Below are 17,438 nucleotides of genomic sequence, written 5' to 3'. Positions count from 1 at the left end.
AAAGCGCGGGACGCACTTCTTGAAGCACATCTCTGTCATCCTGTCGCGGCGCCGACACAAGGCAGAAGCGTTAGCATCGCGCGGGGGGCTTCCATGGGGCGCGAGCGGGTTTGGCTTGCAGAGGCGGGCCGTACGTACTTGTTGAACATGTCTGCGTAGAAGCTCATCTCCGCGCGCATCATGTCGACATTCTGCCCCGGCGCGGCGTTCATGGTGGCGGTCGGCGGTGGCGAAGCGAGAGATCGAGCCGTACAACTACGAGCTCGCCGAGAGAAGATGCTTGCCAAGAGAAGATGCTTGCCGAGAGAAGATGCGGGGAGGCAGGGCGGACAAGTTAACCGCCACGCCCCGCGCGATGACCTTGGGCGAGAGCAAGAGCACCGGCGGCCCCACCCGCGATTGGCCCGCTCGCATGCTTACAGCGCGCAGCATCGCCGATCCGCAGTGCACACGTGTACACGTCTACCACATGTCATTCGAATTTTAGCGTGGCGAGAAACCCCTGTCCCTATCGCTCTTCTCTGTCTCCCGCTCCGGCTTTAAGACCAACCCTCCCTGCCCCGTAGCCCCCGACCTCCCCTCCAAACCTTCATGACCTCCTCCACTCCTCCCCCCGACGGAACCTCCCCCTCCCCAACGGCCTTGCACACCTCCCTGCAGAAGCACGCCGCCTCCCTAACCCCCACCGATTTCGAGCCGCACGTCCTTCCCCCACACGCTCCGGCCCCCCCTCCGCAGCGCACCGTCCTCATCCCCTCCACCTCGTGGGCCTCCGATTCCACCCTCGCCGTGCTCGATGCCCTGCACCTCTCCTATGTCTCCCAGACCGCCCCCCATGCCCACGCGCTCAGCCTCTCCCGCTGCTCGGGCGCGGTCCCTGTCGACCCTGCGCTCGCGGACCTCTTCGACGACCCTGTCACAATCTCCCCCATCTCCCCACGTCTCCCGCTGGTGCAGTGCGTGCGCTGTGCGCGCCCTTTCCTGTTCACGCGCTTCGGGGGGCACGCCGCAAGTTGCGAGGCGGCCCCGCCCGCCGCGGACGACGTGCGCCCCGCGCCGCCCGCTGACGACGATGAGCTGCGCCTCATCTTCGCGCCATACGGCGCAAACCTAACCCCGCCGCCTGCCCGCGCCCGCGCGTCGCGGAAGCCGCGCGTCATGGCGAAGCGCCCGCGCCCGCGCGCCGTCGAGGACGACACCGCGCGCAGGCGGAAGCGCCCCGCGTTTCCGCCGGAGGAGGACGACTGGAAGAAGTTTCTCACCCCCGTCGTTGGGGAGTATCGACCGAGGTGCAGTATGGCGCGGCTGAGACGCGCCGCGTTGCCCGCGCTGCTGGAGACCCCGGCCGCGCGGAAGAAGACGCTTAACATGGAGCGCAAGGCCATGATTGCGGCCAATGCTACCGGCGTCTTCCGCATGCCCAGCAAAGACCGACATGACGACCCGCTCAGGGTTGCCGCTATGCGATTTGGTTGCGCTGCGCCGTGGAGCAAGCTCATGCAGACCGCCATGCCCCTCGTCACGCCCCGGGCGCAGAAGAAGCGCGGGTATTTGGCTCCGCAGGAGAGGAGCTTTATGACCGCTGGGGGGATGCAGATCACGGGCCTGCCGCCGGGCAAGGGGAGTGCCAAGCAGAAGCAAGAGGCACAACTGGAGAAGCAGATAGGGGCTGTGAAGCAGGCTGTCCCGACCTTGGTCGGGTCGTTGATGTATTTGAGAGGGATGGGGGGAAAGGAGCTTGCCAGCTCGAGTTTGCATCAGATGGATGTGCCGCAGGCGCCCGTGGCGAAGACATCCTCCGTCTTTCATGGGCAAAAGTATTTCGCGGAGACGGGAGCGTTTGAAATGGATACCAGGACATCGGCCTCAATTAAGTTGCCACTAGCGACTGCGACGCCTTTTATGCCCTCAGCCAAGCCGGGAGCGAGCGCGAATGCGTCGAGTGTGAGTGCGGCTGTGGACGCACGTCAAAGGAAGTTTCCGCCTAAAACGCAAGCTCCTGCAGCTGTGCCGCCGCCGGCACCTGCGGCGCCTGTTAATCATCAGCCTGTGACGAAGAAGCAGCGCATCTCGAAAGCTCAACGGGGGCCAGGCACTGCTTCTGCTGCCCGTATGGCGAATGGACAGACGCAGGTAAGACCGGTTCAGACGCCGAGGAAGTCGACAAGCTCAAGGTCATCTGCTGGGACCACTGGAACGAACGTTAAGGCCGCAAATACTGCGGATTCTCATCAACTCCCGACTGTTGGGAGAACCCCCGCTCAGATCACTGCGAGCAAAGCTGCGAGCGCCGCAATGTCAGCTGCTTCAGCAGCGGCATCATCACAGTATCTGACACAGGAACAGCTGGCGATGCAAGCAAAGGGCGCTTTCCGGCCCATGCACGCACCGACTAGCGTATCGCCCTCAGTCAGAGTCGGCACTGTGCAATCGCTTCCTACCGTGGCAGGTGCGCCTGCAGGTATGCACGTCAATATGAAGGGAGGTGCCAGGGCGGGTAAGGCACGGGCACATGCATCTCCGAGTCAGAGCAATGCTGCGATGATCATGCGAGCAGTTGCCGCGAAGAAGACGAAGACTCCATCTCCAAGTCAGGCTTCTTCTCGCAGCGGGGAGCGCCTGCCTATGCATCGCGGAAGTCCTATGACGACGGGAGCATACCATGACCCTATGCTTCTTGCCACTTCGCAACAGAATGCGACAACCTCGGCTATGAACAGGATAAACCAAGCCAGGGGAGTATCTCCGAAATCGCAAATGGATTTCCATCAGGCTGCAGCTCAAGTTAATGCGCATGCAGCAGGTCGAGAAATAGTTTCATCAGGAATGTCTCGCAGTGGGGTGTTGCACACCTCACCAATGGGACAACTCGCAGATAAGCTCGCCACCCAACTACCGCAACAGACTTTGAGAGGGATGACTCCTCAAGGCAGAGCGAAGCACGCCAGGATGGCAGCCGTCGCTGCGCAAAAGAACAGGCAACCACAAGCACATGGACAACTGCGGAAAGATGACGTGATTCAGAATCCGCATGATTTAGAGGCGCAATTACGAAGAGCAGATGTGCTGCCCGCTGATATGGTTCCGGGAAAAGCAGGAAAACTGAACGACCCCTCCATGTTTGGGAAGGGTCCAAACCGAAACAACCTCATGATGAATCAGGCTGGACACGCATCTCAAGGGTTCTACAGCAATGCCCTTGGGGCGCAATCTGCTCAACTTGGTCATAATACACCCATCAACCAGCGAAACCTGATGATGCTGCGCATGGCACACGCGAATCGTAATCCTCCAATAGCAGCAGGGGCCGGAGCTCCCGGTGCTCCAAACATATTACAGAACATGCAAGACTTGCACCGCCCTATGCAAAACCTCGGCGTTGTTCCTGGAATGCAACCGTCAGCTCATGGTGCAAATATGTTTAACTTTTTGCAAGTCAATGGGCTGAGTGGTGGGATGCCACAAGCAGGTGGAATGAACAATCCAGTAGTCCCTGGAATGGCAGGAAAAGGAATGCCGACCGGACCAAATGCAGGGATGATGAATCCACATGACGCGATTTTCCAGCAAATGCTTACCGCCACTCGTGGTCCGGGAATGAACTCGAGCGCCCCTCTACATGCAGGGCCGATGACGAACCCGACAGCTCCCCTAAATGTTCACGGGCACCAGGTTGTGACGACAGGACCTATGAGGCAGATACCGGCGCATCTAGGAGTGCAGCAGTCGTCAGATCCCGCCGCCATTCATGAGATTGATAGAGCCCTCAGATTAAGTTTCGATGAGAGCGATCTGATGGGTTGATGGGGAAACGACAACTGGTGAAGCCTCCGGGGCTAGGCTCATTTGGCGCTCTCCACAACTGTTTGGCCTCACTTTCGAAAGTTGCCCGTTTGGAGATGCTGTGCATATCGTCATACTGTACATGGAAAGGTCATTTTAGAGGCTTTAAGGGCGAATGTACTTTGAGACAACGGATGTTGGTTTGTAAATAGTGGTCACGGGTAGGAAGGGATTTCGTACTGGCCTTGTTTTCAAAACAGTTGAAGAGGTGGGCGGGGTACGCATCGGAAGGCAATGTTGTAGCAACTTTTTCCAATCACAAGCAGCAGCCCCGTTGCGACACGGACATCTACAGCATCTAGTCGTGACTTTTCCCCATTTCGAGCGGGAACCGCCTGGCGTCACCTGGGATTAGGCCTTCGTTGCCGGCAACGACTGCATGTGCCAACATCCTGCCCAGATATGCATGGTGCAAGAGTCCCCTCGACCCCAGCCCCGTAAAAACCCAACATGACACATCCTCTCTTGTCCCACTCACTCTGCATGCAATTGGTATCGACCCTTCCACGGAACGAGGGGGCAGAGCTCTTGTCCCTGACGAGCTCCCAGTTATGTTCCAGCCGTCATACAAGTCAGGTACAAGTCGGTGCAGCGGTTCGTCAAGTTCAGAAGTCGCTCGCACGACATCGTTTTTGCATGACTCTTCAAGGAACTCCGTCTCAGACTGGTCGCTGTCCTTATATTCAAAAGTTGCACCTGCAATGATCCTCTGCACCCCCCTATCCACTGTCTCATCATCCTGTGCATCTGAGCTCCCACTGAAGTATTCTGGCACGATGTACTTGCCAGATATCACTGGCGTGCCGAGCGTAGCGTCTGGCCTCGCGGACTCGAGATGGAGGTTCTGTCCTCTGCACGCAGTCAAGGGGATATTCTGAAACCCCCTGATGGCCTTTATTGACGCCCCCGCGCAAAGAATAACAGTATCAAAACTCGTCGACTGGGCTCCATTACTTGCCATCCCTCCCCTATCCGCCTTGGTCCCACCCTCAAACAGCGCCGACACATTGGACACATCCTCCCTTTGCCAACGGACCCTCCCGCTCTCCTCACATACCTGCCACAAGTTCCTCACATATGCGCTGGTATCCACGACGGCAGCATCTCTGATGAGCGCGCCACATACGCCCTCCGGCGCGCCCGAAAACCGTTGGCGCACCTCTTCGGCCTCCAAGAACTGGATTTCCCTGGGAAAGCGATGAGCGGCCTGCTGAAAGTCCGTGCGCATCTTCTCCGTGAGTGCGAGGCGCAGCAAGCCTGGGAAGCGAACAATGCATCTGGCGGGCGTCTTCTCCTGCGCGATGCGAACGAGGCTGAGCGCGGCATCCATGGAGCGCACGGGCTTCCACGCCTTCTTCTTCGCGCGCGGGGTGAACGGGTGGAGCAGGCCGGCTGCGGCGGCCGTCGCGCCGCCCTCCCCCGGGGCGCGCGCGTCCAGGATGGTGATGCGCAGCGAGTCGGCGTCGAAGCCGCGCTTGCGCGCGTAGCGCGCCGTCGAGTACAGCAGATGGTACGTCACCGCCAGGCCGGCCAAGCCGCCGCCCACGACAGCTATGTGGCGGGGCACGGCCGTGCCCGGCGGGGCTACCAGCGACTTGGGCTTTCGGATCCGCTTCGTGTTCGGTGCGAAGTGGCGCAGCGAGAGCCCCGGGGCTAGGGAGGCGGGGCAGGCGTGGAAGGGACGCGCGCGCCGGAGAAAGGAGGAGGCGGTGAGGCCGGGGAGGAATGCCATGCTTCGCTGCGAGACTGGCATGTCATCGGATCGCCGCTCTGCGCTCGCCTGCCGGCAAGTGAGAATCGACCGATCGCCGGTGAGATGCAAGGTAGAGGATCACGTCGCGACGAGGAAAGGCAGCAGTTGGGCACCAATTGGCCAGGCCCACCCGAAAAATTAGAGTTGGATTAAAAAACCACCAAAATGCACCTGATCGCCCCCCTAAACGCAACAATATCTTTTAAAAAAACATTGGCCAGCGCTTCGCCCAACTCGCTCTCTCCCACTCTCCCGCACTAACTACATGCGCTTCTTCCCCAAAACGGCGCCGACATCGCCCTCATGGCCCGGGGCGTCCTCGAAAAGAGCGTCGTGGTTGCGGTCATCCCCCCCATCCTCGCTGCCATGGTCGCTGCGAATGTCGCCCTGATCCGAGATCTTGTTGCCCAAGAACAGCTCACGATGGATCATGCGCAGGATAAGCGCCATCCAGAAGCAGTGCAAAAACAGGAGCGTGGACAAGCACACGACGAAGAAAGCGTAATGCGGTAGGTAGGTGTCATAAAACATGGCCCAGCGGTTGAACGCCGGCTCCTCGACCACGACCTGCAGCGTCTCGACGAGGATGGTGTGCACCATGCGCGAGAACATGACGAGGCGCGTGACGTAAAAAACGACGGTGAAAACAGCAAACACGGCCGTATCGAAGCCCGCGAAGCCGAGGTAGTGGATCGCCTTCGCCGAGTACAGGAAGATATCGCCGACGTCATGCAGCGCCATGATAACCATGCCCGCACGCACATATCCGTATGCATAGCTCATGCCCACGAGCCCGATGGTGACTGTGTGGTGCAGGATGAGCTCTGCGAAGTCGGAGCGTCTCCCATCGAACAGCAGCAAGAAGGCCGCGGCGGACATATAGAAGCCCATGGACTGAGCGTAGTACCAGTGCTCGCGCTCGCTCATGGGCGGCGGGAAAGGGTGGATGAGCCCGCGCACGACGATGGGGCGGTTGTCGAGCAGCGGCGCGGTCCACTCCGCATGCGGGAGCACGGCGGCCGCGAAGTAGGCGAAGGTGGCCGTATAATACGCGGCGTAGAAAAGGTTTTCTGAAAGCTTGCCGCGCTTGCGAGCGGGGAATTGCGGGAAGAGGCGCGGGAAGACGAAGCGCTCCAGGGCGATGCGCAGGGAAAGAAGGAGCGCGGCCAGCAGCAGCGCCAGCCACGCATCCGAGAGGCGGATCTCAGGATAGAGGAGGTTCGGCGGCGACGCGGCGCGCAACGACTGTTGCGACCTGATCGATGCGAGAAACGCGCGCAGGAAGCGCGGGAAGCGCAGCAAGCCGCCTGTGGCGGTTTCCATGATGGGGGGGGAGGAGGAATTGATCAGCAAGTGTGGAGAAGTTCGATCGCCGGAGATGGCGGGGCGATGAAGTGTTGTTGACATGTTGACCAAAACAGAAATTTGTACATGTGTGACACGTGTGGATGAGTGCCCCATGATGTCTCCTTTCACTGTAACGAGGAGAGTATTCCTGCCACGTGGCGACAGCTGCCACAGATTAGATATGGTCCTCTTCACGAGCCTCACTCTTTTTTGTTTCCTTACTCCTTACTCCAACTCCTCGCATTTCCGCTCCCGCTCCCGCTCCCTGTCACCGTCGCCTTGACCTTCACCGGGTTGACCTTCACCGGGACCACCATGCCTCCTAAGCGCTCTCTCCCACGCCCGCCGTCCCCCCCCTGCAAGCGCCGCGCCCGTCCACCTTCCTCCCGCCCCCTCACCCTCCCGCCGTCACCCTCGTCCTCCCCCCCACCACAAACCTACCTCGACCTACTTCCGCCCGAGCTGATGCTACACATCTGCCACATCCTCTCCCACGCGCGCCCTTCGCCCTCCCTCCTCCACCTCGCCCTCTCCACGCCCGCGCAGCTCGCCCCGGCGCTTGCCTCGCTCTCGCACGAGCTGGTCCTCTCCGGCGACGCACTGCTCGACCTTCCGCGCTGGCTCTCGCTGCTCGGCCCGAGCATCCAGCGCCTGTCGGTGGGGCACGTCGCCGTCTTCCCGCTGCCGCTGCGCGCCCGTGTGCTCGCCCTGCTGCGCGCCCCGACCCTGTGCCACCTCACCATGACGGACGATCTGCACGCGCTGCGCGCCCTCCAAGGCTCCGCTGTGCGCTCGCTCAACCTGCGTCTCACCTCGCCGTCGGCCCACTTCGCCCTTCTGCTGCGGGCGTTGCGCACGTTGCGCCTGCGCGAGCTGCACCTGTGCAGCAACACCCGCTTCGCGTCGGAGTGCCCGTTCGACGCGGCCAACCCCTCGCCGCTGCTGCAGGCGCTACCGCCGGCGTGCCCGCATCTCGTCGCCCTGTCCCTGAGCTGCGCCCTGAGCCAGCACACGCACGGGCGCTACACGGACCCTGTGTGGCCGCTGCTACCGCGCCTCCCTCATCTGCGCCAGCTGACGCTGCACTCGGACGCGCCGGCCACCGCGCTGCCGCTGCTGCGCCGCCTGGACGATGTGCGTGTCAAGTCCCGCCTGCTCTGGGCCTGTGACCGCCCGGACGCCCCGTCGCTCGCCGCCTTCGCGCTGGCCAAGCTGCTGGCCCACCGCGTAACCCATCTAACCACCCAGGAAATCCTCACGGCAGCGCAGCTGCGCGGCCTTCGCGCGTGCCCGAACATCGCTGCGCTAGATATCCACGTGCGCGCGAGCGACGACGCGGCTCTCGTCGACGCCGTGCGCGCGCTGCCAGCGCTGACGCGCCTGGCCGTACGGTGGGCCGACAACCGCGCGGCGGAGTCGACCTCGATGTTTGCCATCGGCCCCAGCACTGCGTACGCCGCGTGCGGCGACGGCGTGCTGGAGGGCCTCGCGCGCCACGCGCGCAACCTCGAAGAGTTGTCGCTGTTCAACGTCAGCATCGAGCTGCCGCAGCTAGACGTGCTGCTTCGCGCCCGCGGCCCGTGCTTGAAGCATTTTGATGTTGCCATCGTCGGACAGCGCGAAAAACCGTTCGTCAGGCTGCACGCAGTGCTCGCCCGGTTGGCACGGTACGGCGCCGCACTCCGGTCGTGGCCAGTGGACGTCAGCGCACTCGTCAGGGCTTACCCCATGAGCGAGTGGTATGATGGCACCGTCTCTGCGCATAAGGACGGCCTGCAGAAAGCCGTCCACCGCCTCCAGCGCGCAGCCCCCCTCTTGGATACCGCAGACTTCGAGAGGCAGATCGCCGATATCTTCGGTGATGGGGCCGTCCCGGGGCCGACACAGGAGGCGGTGACTTGGCGCGGACGCGTTTTTGCATGACGCATGACGTGCCAGGAAAAAGAATGCACTCTTGCCTTGATCTGTCGGTGTATACGCGCAGGGTTGGCCCGCCTGGATTTTGTTCGCGTGGGGGTCGGAAAGATTAAGGGGGTTGCGGTGGAGTCAAGCCTTGGATGATGACGCTGAGGTGATGGAGGCTGTCGGCTTGGATGCAAGGATTCCTTGGTGGCCCTATAAGCTGCATACCGTGCAAAACGAGCGCAGCTAAGATATTAAGGGAGACAGAGTGACATCGCGAGAGGACGACGTCATGGCGAGAAACTTTCTCGCCATTGCCGTTGCCGGCAATGACCGAAGAACGTACAGAAGACAGGAATTTGACTGCAAACCGTGTCGTTGTTGGAGGCCACAGAAACACGTGGTAGCCAGGTGCCAGCTCCAGAGAGCAACAGCTGCATTTCAAAATCATAAAAACCAACCCCCCCACAAATCCCGTGACACATAAAAGACCTCCACTTCCTTACAAAATAGCCCCAGAAACAAGCACAGCGCAACTCCTCGCCCTCAGATTTCAGATTCTAAGCTACATCTTCATACAAGCCACTTCCCCTCGTCCCATCACTACATACGACGCCATGAAGAACGAGATGACATGTGAAAACAACAGCTCCAGCGACGACGAGGACATCTTCATGCAGGGCGGCATCCCCAAGCCCATTTCCATGTATTCCTCAGCCTTCGCCACCGCTCCCCAAGTCACCGACCTGGACGCTGACGACGACGATGACGACGACGACGACATCGCTCTCAATCTCGACGCATTCACCAAACCCAGGCGCAGAGGCAGGCCATCTAAACGCGCACGCACCTCCGCCAACACCACCGCGTCACAAAAGCAGGCCACCGCGAAAAACGCGGCGCATGGTACCAAGCAGAAGAACCGCTCCGTTTTTGATATATCTTCGGGTGAGGAGAGCGATGAAGTGGTCGTCGTCGAGTCTCATAACGATGAAACCAATATGGACGCGCACGACAAGTCAGTCGCCGCCTCACTTGCTCAGGCGCGCGCCGTGCTGGCCACGCAAGCAAATGAAGAAAAGATTGCCGCAGATGTTCAGAGGCTCGCTAAGGAACAATCAGAGCGCGTGGAGCGCAGCCGCTGTCAGGAAAAGCAACGGCAGGAGTCTGAGAGAGTGCGCAAGCAAGCCGAGGAAGCAAGGCTGAAGGCAGCTCAAACTGCCGCGCCTGTGCAACTCAAGGTCCGTTCCGGTCAAAACCAGATCAAGATGAGAATACGTAGGTCAGATCCTGTGCTGAAAATGCTTGGACCATTCTGCAAAAAATTTGACTTGAATCTGCCAAACGCCGTCATGCAGTTTGATGGTGAACAAGTTGAGGAAAGCGACACCCCAGACACTCTCGAACTTGAGGAGGGAATGCTAATTGACGTAATCACACGATCATAGTCAGATGAGAAATCTGTTGGTCGACTAAGGCGGACCAATTCCCCCGACCGCAACTTCAACGCAAAAACTAACCAGCCAAAACGGCCTTGCTCAGCGTCGTAGGCTCGCTTGGAATGAGCACATGCGCGCAGTTCGGAGCGTTTTTGTCCTTTTACCGTAGTGTGGCAGCTTCCGCATCGTATGCCTGCCCAATTTGCGTACAGCGTTTATGGTTTAGAGGTCTTCGTTTGTTCTTTGCCGATGGAGCGCGTTGCAGGAATGCAGTGCATTGCGAGCATGTCTTGCTCATCTTCTTCAGCCGCCTTTCTATCAATTACAATAAGCGTATCATCATCGAGCGTAAATCGCAAAAACTCCATCGAATCGGAACAAGCGTCAATGAGATGCGCCAAATGTACCAGGCTGTGAACAGATTCCCCATTCAGATGCTTCAGAATAGCCGCATCATTCCCTTCCTCCTCTTCATACCCAGATGTAGTGCGTGCAGCAAGAATTTCAGCAAGGACGACAACTTCCGACCGACCCTCTTTCGTGCAGACACCGCGGTGGTACTCCTCTATCAATCGGACGGGGGCTTCTAGTTCCCAGTTTTGCCCATAGACGGTTCTCAAGAACGGTTCGCTCAGCACTTGGAAGAGCAATCCACCGCAGAGTAAATATTCAGGTTGGCGACGGAAGAGGTGTTGCGCATCATGCACCTTCACAAGCCGATGGTGCCCCATCCCAGACAGTCGATAAGATCCTTTTCGCCGTTTCCCATTCCTGTAAAATGTGACTCCAAGAGAATCACTCGTAAATTTGCTGGTGACCATAAAATTCAAACTGATGCGTTCCCCAGAGCGAAATGGGACTGTCCCAGCGTTCGAAACGGAGATTCCATCCACATGAGTCACAATATCTCCCTTTTGTAACACCCGATTAGCATCGCAAGTCTCCGCAACCCACTTGACCAAAATGCCAGACTGATCCTTGGCCATTCCAAGAGACCTCCTCAAATGATGGTTTTCCATTCTTTGCCAGCGAAATCCGCAAAATGGGAACCCCGTATACTGACCGTGACAGGCTATGTCGTCGAGAAAATGCTGCACTACGCAGTATGGAATGAAGTAGCCCACGGAATCAGCTTGAGAGGGGTCCACGCTTTGAAAAGCAATTCCTGAATAGCCGAACAAAACCCATCGCGTGTCAGTCAGGATGATTATGTACACTTGACGCGACCGAGCCATCGCGTTTCGACGGTTCGAAAGATTTGGGACACGCACCTACAACCTCATGGTTTTCATTTATCACCGGACCGCCACTGTTTCCTGGATTAATCTGGTTGAAGCAAATTAGTACCATCACAGGCACAAACAAGACGGAAACATGAAACATGATATTCGCAAACATCCAAAATGGTCCCCAAAGGAAATAGAAAGGCATTAGTATGAAAGCCAAACAATAACTCATTGAAAAATCAAGTACTATGGAAACGGATAGACTTACCGCCGCGTCAATTTGTACTGCAAGTAGGTCTCCTTGGCCATGCACATAGTTTTGCATTTCGACACGGCTGGAGACACCGGCTGTCACGCTGATTTGATTCCCGGGGCTTGGATAGCCTATAACAAGAACTGAATCTTGGAGCTGCGGCAAAGGGCCGGGTTGAAGGAAGGCACGTTTTGTATCATTCATGCCGACTTGATCTTCTAAATCTTCCCAGAATTCCTCGCTTTCAACGTGCAATTGAGCTATATCGCACTCATTGCCGATGGCGACAACTTTTGCTGGGTACTTTGTGTCACTGTATCGTTTTTTTACTGCGACTGAAGTGTAATGTTCGACGGAGTGTGCGTTTGTCAGAATGCGACGTCCCTGAATGACGAAGGCCGAAGAAGTTGATTGTCGCTGCGATGTCATGGCCCAGGGTAACTCGTAGTTCGGTTCGCAATGAGTACAAAAAACCTTGAGAACGCAATCCAAAACGTCCTCATAGCCGCGTGCGGGACGTGAATCCGGGAGATGCGGCTCTAGGAGCGCTGAGGATGAGGACCCTTGACCGGGAGGCCGCTCCACACATGCGCGGAGCGATCGCGAAGATGGCGGTGCCCTTCTACGGTGGGGGCGGCTGAAAAGAGGGGACAGGGGGGCATATGTGGGCTGGACGCATGCCGGAATGGCCAGCATAAAAGCAGAGCTCATGGCGAGCAGTCTTTGGGAGGGAGGAGGTTGCTACAAGGACTGCAAAGACCGGGTGTCAATTGTGATAGCGATGAAAGTGGGAGGCGGAATGGCAAAATGGGGGGGCAAAAAGAGTGAGTAGTGTGATTGAGCTGAGAAATACTCGCCCAACTCTCCAGTGTTAGTCCACCATGCAAGGATTCGATGATGGTTGAGACAAGGAAGCGTTGCGGACGAAAGCGGTGCTACGACGGAGTGAGCACTTGACATAGGGTGGGTGGGAGATCGACCTTTGCGCTCACACCTGACGTCGTGTACAGAGCACTCCTGGTAGGTGTGGTGACACGTATTACACATGCCGGCATGTCATAAAATTTTCATTTTCAGGTTGCGCATGTTCTTGAAACGGCATTAGCTCTAAACCGCTTGTAGTGGTAGTCAAAGCGTTTCCAGACCACGGCATTTTTCTACAGTATTAGCTCGATTGCGCTAGGACGCTCGGATATAGGGCAGTCCCAAGACTGCGAGGATGGGTGCTATCGAACTCATGTCGGCATATCTAAGCTTTAGCCTCTAACTGTTTTCACAGCCGTATTTCGACAAGTGCGATTCCCAGCGATTTCATCCATTTCCTTATAACGGTCAGTATAACAATCTCCTATTCGTTGCATGAATATATATAAAAAGGAATACAGGGGGGGGTCGCGATATAGTGCCATATTTGTTAGTGCCAGCTCCGATATAGTGCTACCCTTCTGCGGGTGGCACGAATTTTGAGCCAAAAACGAAGGGTCTCCAGGGAGGCAGTTGGATGGACATGGGGTACTGCCCGAGAGCCGCTGCCGCCGCGGAAAGATATTATGCAGTTGCCAACTCGAATAGAGACTATGGCGAAAAAAAGCCGGGTCGATGATGCAATTGGACATCTGCAAAAGTGTAGGCTGGCATTTATGGCTGCGAAAAAGGAGGAAGTCATTGCAACGGCTCGGCAACTACTACTAACAGAAATGTTTGATTAGACTTGAGTCTGTAGTGAAGATACAAAGCATGAGTGATGGCGTCCTGCGAGCGGTCTTTCTGAGCAGTGATGCAAGGAAGAGGTTGCAAAAAAGCCGTAAATCTCATTGTCTAACAGTGCCTGGTTCGATATAGTGCCGTTTTCGGCCCACTGACACAGGGTAGCACTATATCGCGACCCCCCCCCCCCCCCTATAGCTTAGAATAATAAATCTATTACAGGTAGGTATATGGGGCGCTTGGAAGTGCGAACTTATGAGCACGAAATCGGTTGGGCATTTTGTTTCAGGGAGGCTAGTGTATAACGTCCCTGTGCGGTAGCTAACTACGAGGCTCTTTTCGTGTCCCCCGTGTCTACAACAACTTTATTTATTTGAGAAGCGCAGAGTTGGCATGTGAGCAGAAAAGATGCAGCCTGTATTTCTAGCATGGGCGACAGGGCTGCTGCACTACTACACCAATGGCGACCTATTGCCAAAGTGATGCCGCCTGTAGTTTTTATTGCATAGTCCCCTAATGGTGCGTACCTGTACACATAAAACTTATGGGCTTACTAAGGGTTACTGTAACTTCGTGCGGAACATTTCAGCGTTTAAATTCGTCAAGATCACAAGCTTTCCATACTACAGAGACGTGAAGTGATGCGAGTATTGAGAGGAGAAGCCGCCTTGGTCACGGGGGCAATTCATGCTGACCCTAGTTCCACGAGTACGAAGCGTCTCAAGTATACAAAAACTAGAAGAGCCCGCTGCAAAGGTTAGGCTAGCGTTCCCGTGGCACGAACAATTGTTTAAACGTCACATGTGCGGAATGATTACGAAGGCAGGTAGGGTAACACATGTAGCTCCTAGTCAAAATCGGTGACGCATAATGTTGGTTTCTCAACTGCCCAGCCGCCAAGGCGGAATTATTACCTTGCTGATGCGCGATGTCTAGCCCTTGCTCCCTACACATGAGGGCAGTGAGCGGGCGACCCTTGCGGGTGCACTTGCAACACAGTACGAGCAAAGGGTTACCCACTCGTAGCGACGCTTTTAGCGGACTCGGGGCTTATACGGTAGAGAACAAATGGATAGATAAAGGCGGTGCTCTCCCGGACACCTTACGGGTAGAAGGAAATAGCCATTGAAGGGTATTTTGTGTTCGTTTCAAAGGATCTGCGTCTGGGCAAAGACAGCGAAGGAGGACTACGTGCTTGAGATCGATGTGGTGGAAGCAGCGAGCATACGTCTTGTTACTCATAGACAGAAAATAGCCTCCGAAGAGAAGGTTCTTAATTGTGTGATTGAAGAACTTCACGATCCATTGTGTTTTCGAAATTTGCAACAACGCTGGAGAACCTTTTTTTCAATCAGTGGCGCAGTAACCCCATGCGGCCCTCGCAGAATGAATAATGGGGAGGGAAGGGAAACTCGTCCGAGGTCAACGACACCGAGCCGTGCACAGCTCTCTTACGCACAGAATGGTAACCCTACGGCGAACTTGATACCTATCCTCCTTTCAATTGTAATAGCTTTGTGGCAAATGGAAGAGCAGTTCAGTTCGCTCAAAGGCATCTGGCTCGGAGCCGTAGCTCTTCAATTCTAACACTTCCCCTCGAGCGATAGCCAAAACTGCGTTTCCTGGCTCAACATGTACGGTACTATAAAGTACCTGATTTCCCCTAGGAAGAAGTTTTTTATTCGATTGAGAATGCACCTGGAAGCAGCCGACAAATTGCGTTTTCGCGCATACTTACAAACGCGAGAGCGGCGTAGGTATCCACATCGCCTCTAGGATCGACAAAGACTTTCCCGTACAGTGGACTTCTCGTCTTGCGCTTGTTCTTAGCGGCTGTACTCAATACCTGCTGCTGAGTTGCTCATCTCTTCTTTCTTTTTTCTGACTGATGTGATAGACTGATATGAACGCTGTTGGCAGAGAGGTACGAAAAATATCCTGGAAATCGTGTACTATTTCGTATGTGAAGGGCACTACTGTTACATACTCATAGCAGGGGTTGGTTATCACTCACCTTCCCCAAACGTCCTTCGTGAACAGGCCCAGAATGGCGGCAAGTGTCCTTTCTACAGTATTACGGGGGGTGCCTGGCATGGTCAGTCCAATCTCTATTTTCCAATGCCGAGCGAAAAACGATGAAAGAGTAGTCATGTCAAAAGCGTCATCTTACATTAGTGACAGTGTGCGGCCTGTGGTTGTTCTATAAGAACAATGCAGTGTGCGAAGCAGTAGCCCGATCACGACATTGATCGTCCAAGTTTGCAGTGGCACAGCTTAGCTCCGAAAGACAAAATTACACTTCCACCGTCACCCATTTACAAGACAACAGCAAATCTTTGGGCACTGAACACACGCAACTTTTTTTGTAACGACGGCAGTACAGGCTGTACGGCTGGACTTGACCTTCCGCGAATGAAGCTGGCAGGCTTTTAGAAACTGCATTTTGGTTCTAGTGCGATCCCCATCTGAATGAATGCCATGTTAATTTGTCAGCGAAGCGGCCAGTTTATGATCCTGGACAGTGACAGAAGCTAACTTTAGGCACGTGGCGTACGACGTTGGACTGGAACGCGACTGCGTGTGCACAGTGTGCACACGCAGTCGCGTTCCATGGCCATGGCGTGTGCAGATGTGTGCACTGGACACATCTGCACACGCCATACGTTTACTCCAGACCCAAATTGCATTTTCTGGCAATAATGATGTGGGGAGACGGCAGCTGACTTGAATTGTGCGTGTACATTAATACAAGGGCTCCCTTCCGGACTAGACCTTCGCAGCCTGCAGACCGTGAAAGGAATCGTAGCGTTCAGCACGAAATATTATCTGTGCGAATTCCAGGTGACCAGTGTTGGATATCGCTAACGCTCATCCTTTCTACGATCTTCCCGTACGTTCCTTTCGTTACAGCTCTGTTCGATATCGCTACAGTACATACTACGGTACACATCCCACTCCGCCTGTCTTCTGGCCAGGGGGCACTCCCTTTTACCACAACCAGAACCAAGCGCAGGTACCCTTCGAAGGGTACTGTACCGGTACCGTTCGGTATAATTTGTATAATACCCTTCGAAGGGTAGCGCACAGCACCTTGGATTACAATTTCCTGGATGTGTGTCAAAGTAAGGCATTCGCTGATCTGCGAGGACATATTTTTCGGACAACCAGATGCGACGTCCCTGCGGATAATGAGCAGGCCCGGCGGGCTGCGACGAGGGTTTGTGGTGAAAGTCGTGACCTGACGGTGTCCATGAGCAGGAGAGCATACCGTACGGTTCAAAGTTTGAACCGTTGGATGGGGGCGCGCAAGTTGCAGCACCGCCGCGACATCTCGCGAGAATTTGCTAACACAGGCTGTTGACAGAAAATGTACTGCCTAGTACATTTTTGGCGCAGACTATCCATGTCGCTGAAGCATGGATTTTATTGTCCCATAACGGTGACTGTGCGACAAGATGGGCAAACTCAAGATGGGACCCATAGTCCCGTTCTTTCCTCGTTGGTTGGGGCAGGAGAGGAGTTGCACATTTCCTATAGGCCTTCGACAAGTACGGTACAGGTATTCAAAGTTACAGTTGGTGTACCCTACACGGACAATTGCGAACGATGGTATATACCGCAATTTGCCGGCCCACGGCAATCTTGTCAAACGAGGCTTCGCGTCCAATGGCGAAAGGGGAAAGTAGTTTTGCAAATGTGCAAAATTTGCGCTCTACCCTTCGGAGGGTACCCTTGGGTAGCTGGAAGCAAGGAGAACATATTTCATTTGTCGGAGAAGTGGAACGGCCCCGGGGCTGAATTACAGCACACATAAAACAGTGCTTCTCGTTTGCCGCAATGCAGACTGCACAGCCCAGCCCAATCAGTCAAGTGGTACCCTTCAAGGGTAGCTTCTGCGGCCCAAGTTAAAACGGCAGAAGCAACGCGGAGTCTCATGATGGAGTCTCATGATGAGACTGCGATGGTTG

The 17,438-nt window shown here is 56.0% G+C and overlaps 8 protein-coding genes; 4 read left to right on the top strand and 4 right to left on the bottom strand.

The window, feature by feature from the left end:
- The first annotated feature begins 1,158 nt into the window (after window positions 1-1,158).
- CHC_T00005347001 (hypothetical protein) lies at window positions 1,159-3,804 on the top strand. The gene has a single exon (XM_005716987.1). The coding sequence runs from the start codon at window positions 1,159-1,161 to the stop codon at window positions 3,802-3,804; it is 2,646 nt and encodes an 881-aa protein (XP_005717044.1).
- Window positions 3,805-3,920: 116 nt separating this feature from the next.
- On the bottom strand, window positions 3,921-5,173 carry CHC_T00005346001 (hypothetical protein). XM_005716986.1 is given in 2 exon segments: window positions 3,921-4,141; window positions 4,142-5,173. The coding sequence occupies 1 exon segment, from the start codon at window positions 5,171-5,173 to the stop codon at window positions 4,142-4,144; it is 1,032 nt and encodes a 343-aa protein (XP_005717043.1). The 3' UTR covers window positions 3,921-4,141.
- Window positions 5,174-5,396: 223 nt separating this feature from the next.
- CHC_T00005345001 (hypothetical protein) lies at window positions 5,397-5,738 on the top strand. Its single transcript, XM_005716985.1, has one exon. The coding sequence runs from the start codon at window positions 5,397-5,399 to the stop codon at window positions 5,736-5,738; it is 342 nt and encodes a 113-aa protein (XP_005717042.1).
- Window positions 5,739-5,857: 119 nt separating this feature from the next.
- CHC_T00009025001 (ceramide synthase) lies at window positions 5,858-6,919 on the bottom strand. The gene has a single exon (XM_005716984.1). It carries the CDS (start codon window positions 6,917-6,919, stop codon window positions 5,858-5,860), a length of 1,062 nt encoding a protein of 353 aa, XP_005717041.1.
- An 82-nt stretch (window positions 6,920-7,001) lies between these two features.
- Window positions 7,002-7,226, top strand: CHC_T00005344001 (hypothetical protein). The gene has a single exon (XM_005716983.1). The coding sequence runs from the start codon at window positions 7,002-7,004 to the stop codon at window positions 7,224-7,226; it is 225 nt and encodes a 74-aa protein (XP_005717040.1).
- Window positions 7,227-9,462: 2,236 nt separating this feature from the next.
- Window positions 9,463-10,293, top strand: CHC_T00005343001 (hypothetical protein). Its single transcript, XM_005716982.1, has one exon. The coding sequence runs from the start codon at window positions 9,463-9,465 to the stop codon at window positions 10,291-10,293; it is 831 nt and encodes a 276-aa protein (XP_005717039.1).
- A 206-nt stretch (window positions 10,294-10,499) lies between these two features.
- On the bottom strand, window positions 10,500-11,303 carry CHC_T00005342001 (hypothetical protein). The gene has a single exon (XM_005716981.1). It carries the CDS (start codon window positions 11,301-11,303, stop codon window positions 10,500-10,502), a length of 804 nt encoding a protein of 267 aa, XP_005717038.1.
- A 175-nt stretch (window positions 11,304-11,478) lies between these two features.
- CHC_T00005341001 (hypothetical protein) lies at window positions 11,479-12,723 on the bottom strand. The gene is made up of 3 exons (XM_005716980.1): window positions 12,689-12,723; window positions 11,779-12,484; window positions 11,479-11,610 (listed from the first exon to the last, which is right to left on the bottom strand). The coding sequence occupies exons 1-3, from the start codon at window positions 12,721-12,723 to the stop codon at window positions 11,479-11,481; spliced, it is 873 nt and encodes a 290-aa protein (XP_005717037.1).
- Window positions 12,724-17,438: the final 4,715 nt, after the last annotated feature.

This window comes from Chondrus crispus, genomic scaffold, assembly GCF_000350225.1.
Source record: "Chondrus crispus Stackhouse genomic scaffold, scaffold_286, whole genome shotgun sequence".
In the NCBI taxonomy this organism is placed as follows: Eukaryota; Rhodophyta; class Florideophyceae; order Gigartinales; family Gigartinaceae; genus Chondrus; species Chondrus crispus.
Note: the sequence above shows the minus strand (reverse complement) of the source record. Positions and strands in the feature narration are given on the sequence as shown.

Bases quoted from the DNA above. Each gene is read 5' to 3' on its own strand.
- CHC_T00005344001 (XM_005716983.1), top strand. From the start codon at position 7,002: ATGTTGACCAAAACAGAAATTTGTACATGTGTGACACGTGTGGATGAG.
- CHC_T00005347001 (XM_005716987.1), top strand. From the start codon at position 1,159: ATGGCGAAGCGCCCGCGCCCGCGCGCCGTCGAGGACGACACCGCGCGC.
- CHC_T00009025001 (XM_005716984.1), bottom strand. From the start codon at position 6,919: ATGGAAACCGCCACAGGCGGCTTGCTGCGCTTCCCGCGCTTCCTGCGC.
- CHC_T00005345001 (XM_005716985.1), top strand. From the start codon at position 5,397: ATGTGGCGGGGCACGGCCGTGCCCGGCGGGGCTACCAGCGACTTGGGC.
- CHC_T00005343001 (XM_005716982.1), top strand. From the start codon at position 9,463: ATGAAGAACGAGATGACATGTGAAAACAACAGCTCCAGCGACGACGAG.
- CHC_T00005342001 (XM_005716981.1), bottom strand. From the start codon at position 11,303: ATGGAAAACCATCATTTGAGGAGGTCTCTTGGAATGGCCAAGGATCAG.
- CHC_T00005346001 (XM_005716986.1), bottom strand. From the start codon at position 5,173: ATGGATGCCGCGCTCAGCCTCGTTCGCATCGCGCAGGAGAAGACGCCC.
- CHC_T00005341001 (XM_005716980.1), bottom strand. From the start codon at position 12,723: ATGTCAAGTGCTCACTCCGTCGTAGCACCGCTTTC. The intron at 12,485-12,688 runs GTCCGCAACGCT...TCCCTCCCAAAG, and splicing joins TCCGTCGTAGCACCGCTTTC to ACTGCTCGCCATGAGCTCTG. The intron at 11,611-11,778 runs GTAAGTCTATCC...TGCTTCAACCAG, and splicing joins CAGTACAAATTGACGCGGCG to ATTAATCCAGGAAACAGTGG.